The sequence below is a fragment of the Bombus impatiens genome, unplaced genomic scaffold (assembly GCF_000188095.3).
Source record: "Bombus impatiens unplaced genomic scaffold, BIMP_2.2 scf_0217, whole genome shotgun sequence".
In the NCBI taxonomy this organism is placed as follows: domain Eukaryota; kingdom Metazoa; phylum Arthropoda; class Insecta; order Hymenoptera; family Apidae; genus Bombus; species Bombus impatiens.
In genome coordinates this window covers 391,004-395,440 of record NT_176636.1, presented here as the reverse complement: position 1 = coordinate 395,440, position 4,437 = coordinate 391,004, and the positions used below count along the sequence as shown (strand labels likewise).

At 28.7% G+C, this 4,437-nt stretch overlaps 1 protein-coding gene across 2 annotated transcripts; it reads right to left on the bottom strand.

Moving 5' to 3' along the window:
• Positions 1–1,364: 1,364 nt before the first annotated feature.
• LOC100741459 (leucine-rich melanocyte differentiation-associated protein) lies at positions 1,365–4,009 on the bottom strand. Of its 2 annotated transcripts, none has more exons than XM_012383452.3 (5): positions 3,858–4,009; positions 2,594–2,854; positions 2,211–2,471; positions 1,871–2,085; positions 1,365–1,746 (listed from the first exon to the last, which is right to left on the bottom strand). In XM_012383452.3, exons 2-5 carry the CDS (start codon positions 2,791–2,793, stop codon positions 1,685–1,687), a joined length of 738 nt encoding a protein of 245 aa, XP_012238875.1. In that variant the 5' UTR covers positions 2,794–2,854; positions 3,858–4,009; the 3' UTR covers positions 1,365–1,684. The 2 variants fall into 2 exon arrangements, with proteins under 2 accessions (XP_012238875.1, XP_012238874.1); XM_012383451.3 differs by lacking the exon at positions 3,858–4,009 and adding an exon at positions 3,340–3,800.
• Positions 4,010–4,437: the final 428 nt, after the last annotated feature.

Sequence of the window (4,437 nt, the reverse complement as noted above, 5' to 3'; positions counted from 1 at the left end):
CTTGACATAGTTCGTTATTTCAATTATTTTTTCAGTTCAGAAAAAAGGTACTAATTGTTTGTTGATTCCGTGAAAAATTTGTATACATAAAATTTTGTAACATATAATGTTACGATTTTCATAATTGTCTTATTATTAGTGTATTTATAATAAAACGAATGTGAATATAATATGTACATCGTAAATTATGTATATCGAGTAGATTTTTATTATAATGTCATAGACTGTTAGAAAAGAAACAATTTAGAAAATTGAACGATGCTTATATTTGACTCGTAAAGTCATCGTAATGAAGGAAGAGAAACATTTTGTCGTGATTTATTGAAGTTACAATGCTTTAATTTGCCACATGATATTACTGTATGCTTTATCAAGTCACCGTTTATTTGCAATATATTCTGGCGTAAAATGGAATTTACGACTTATCCCAACACGTTCAATAAACTTTCTTATCTTACACATGTTTACGACCGTCTGAGCAACGTTTCCTATTAAGGAACGAATATCGAATTAATCTCGAAACGATCGCACTCAAAGGGTTCATAATCAAAAAGTTTTGGAACAAAATTCTTATCGAGATATACGTCATATCGAATGTGCAAGATTTCATGCAAAATTAAATACAGATAGTATTTAAAATCGTCGAAATTCATTAGCAAATTCCTATTATCTTTCTACTTCCTATTATTAATTATTACTAATTACATGCGCATACATATACATTGTTTCGATTATTCATCACATATAATGAGGAGTTAAATATAGATCGGCATCGTCGCTTACAAATTATTTCACAGATAACGAAATTAATTAAAAATTATTTCACAAATCGGTAAAATCTTCCGTCATAGAAGAAGCTTCGTGAAATTGAAACTTTAATCAAAATGCGTCGTCTGAAAAATAGAATATTTGATGATATTATTTTTTTCACATATTTAATCATAACATTAATTATATTATGTGATATTATGAAATACGGTGTACCGTAAATCTGTATCAGAAATTTGAGGCGTTTTATGGTTAATATATAATCTTCGAATACTTGTATATGGAATGGAAACAGGAACGTCTCATGGATATTTTAATAAATAAATTTTAGAACATTAATTCCTTCAAATGTAATCATTGGAAGATGTATATAACAAAAGGAACAGAATTGTTTAAGTTCATGATATTCATATATTTAAACGTATCTGATTGAATAAAGATTCAACAAGAAGGGCTAAAAAATGAAGAAAACAAAATATGAATTATACAAAAACATTAAATAATAAACAAGTTAAATTGTTAAAATGTTCTAAAAATTATTTTGAAAAACAAACGATTGGGATAAATAGAAAGCTATTGATTAAAAACAGGCTGTATATAGTTTCATAATGAAGACTTTTATTTTTATTTATTATAGACATTGGTATAAAATATTTCTGAAAAAATACAAGTATATGCGTTATATAAGTACGTAACATAACATTTACAAAAAGTTATTGCAAAATTAAACGTATGTAGTTCCTGAATAGTAGTTCAGTTCTATTAATTAATAACAATTATTGTATAATTAAATACATCCTTGTTGAGTTCGTATGCATTGTAAAGTTATTTTTTTCTATGTAAAGAAGCCAATCGTATTAATTAGATCCAAGTACGAAAAAGATTAATATATGTACGCAATTTCTTCTATACTGTATTAAATTATACAATACACTTGTTTTGTTACTGCCCTATGTGGTTGCTTCTGTGTATTTGTTCCTATGTAATATAAAAAATGTATATCTACCATCCCACAAATATTTTTTACTGTGACAAAAATGAACAGCTTTCAAGCAAGACCATATTACTAAGATAATACTGTCTTAAACAACAAAGTTTGTACCTCTTGGTTTCGACTTATAAGGCAGTGTAGGTTTTGAAAATATATTTGCAATTTTGTTGTGTAGATGTTTAATGCATTCTGGAAGAGGAGCATTTTCAGTTAGATTCTCTAACAGTGGTCGCTTGAAAAGTCTTTTTGCCTCCTGTCGTTGTTCTGGAGTCACAGCTCTATCATCCAGATGTACCAAATGAGGGAACCAAGATATGACGTATAACCTTTTTTTTATAAAAATATTTATAACAGTAAAGTATATGTAATCAGCATATATTCAACGTATGTGATTATTATTTATGTTATTATTAAAGCAGTTGATATATTTCTAATTTTTTTATGTTCATACCTGTACTGAAGATAGTCATAAAAGGTACCACCATTTAAATAACTTGGTGCTGCCTTGTTTCCCATAAGGCACAAATATCTGAGGTTGGGTATACTCTCATAGAGATTCTTAACAAATGGGTACAATTCTTCTATATTATTATGATTTAACCACAGAAGCTGAAGTTTTGGCATATGTGGAAAAACTGTGTGATCATCTATGTTATTATGGTCTAGGTTTAAAGATGTTAAATTTTCAAATTCTGCCAAAAATTGTAAATTTCTAAAAGCGTAACAGGAAAAGAAATCTCATTTGATTGTATGGCTTTTGATCACTTAAACTTGAACATTAATTTATGCATGTACAATTGTATTACACGCATAAATATGTCAAATAATACATACCTACTAAACTTATTATGACTAATATCCAGTGTATGGAGAGTATTACTATAATTTTCAATAATGTCAAATGGCATATAAAAAAGGTTTTCAAAAGCAAGTGATAAGGAATCAACAACATCTACAGATGGTTTATCTGAAGATAAAGAGTTTGAATGTCTACAATGTAAATCTACAAATATTAGTCTTCCTAAGGAAGTCATAGCAAGTTGTTCCACTTCGTCTGCTTCTTTTTGCAATTCTAACTCATTAGTGTAATCCAACCTGCAAAGAGGTTATTCTATTTAATGCAATAACATCCAATATTCTCTGATTCAGAGAAAAACTAAGGAAAAAAAAATGTAAAGATATTCTCTGATATAAAATGTATACAACTTATATTTGAAAATTATATATTAGTATATGTATGACTAAAAGTTAACATTAAACTACAAAAATATTGATTATTAACATTAGTAAAAATAGTAACACTGTGAACATTTTATTTCAGGCAGCTTACTTTTTCCCCCTTTTTAGTATACATTTCTTTGAACACAGATGCGTTAGATTATAAAATATGAAATTTCTAAAAGTTAGATTACACATACACAATTTTGATAATCTTCTCATTCGTTAATACTAAGAAACCTATATGAATGTATCCATCTTAGAAAATTTACAAGTATATAAATTCTCAATGGACATCTTGGAATGATTAATAAGTTACTGATAAAAAGTCTCACGAAAACACACTTAATCATAATACTTACATTATGCCTCGACTTGTATCACAATACAGGGCAGTAACTTCAAACGAACAATCAACGCGTTAGGATCATGCAATACACTTTTCACTCACTACATTTACCTATACTATTCACCCTAACATTGGTTAAAGTTACAGCTTGCATTGAAAGATAATATTGCGTAAATAGAAGATCATGTAAGGCTGTAAGGCTTCAGTGTAATATGCAATGCATGTAGTGATTAGGTCAACCATAGTGAGTCTTCCTGCAGTTTGAATGATACTGAGCTCTCATCCGCGAAGATAGTACATAAAATTTATCGTTTATCTGATGGCAGTTAACGATAAGATATGGGCGAAACCGATTCGCAATTAAAATACTATCTGTATTGTGAGTGGTTCGACCCGAAACGGGAAACATTGAGGTTAGAAATAGAACATTACGTAATGTTTAAAATGCTAGGTAATGTATTAACAGCGTAAGTGAAATGTTAATCATTAGCCAAGATGAACAAGTAAAAATATATAATACGAAGGACTTACCGAATTTTCCTGCATATCTCGTTTTCAAATCTTCCCACCGAATGAGATTATGAAACTTCGAACACTGTATTGTAGTGAGATGGTGCTGCGTTACCATTTCGAATGCTTGTAAACTGTTAACATGGTTGAGAATCGAACGAAACGTCTTATGACATCGATTAATCGTTTTATCATTCTGTATTTTTCAGTTTGGCGGTAATCGTGCGTCATGTACCATTATTTTTTTTATTGGAACGAGTTGAAACAAGTATATTATTGCTGTTTAAAGCAGAAAGTGAGATGACATTCGTAGAATGCGTATTATATAAAAATGATCGATCTAAAGTTTAAATTTTTATATTTTCCATCCATTCATTAATTTCTTCAGTAAGGTAAGGACGAAAATAAAGTAACGTTTGTAAGATATTTAATGATCTAAGACCATGATCTTAAATTAGAATGCTATGGCTGTGGTAGATTTGTAGTTAGAATTTTCATATTTTTATTCGTAATATAAAAATTACGACATTCGTTTATATTATTTAATCGTGTGTCAGCGTTTTCAAATCTAATTCGAGAAAAATAATACTTCTGCTAAGTT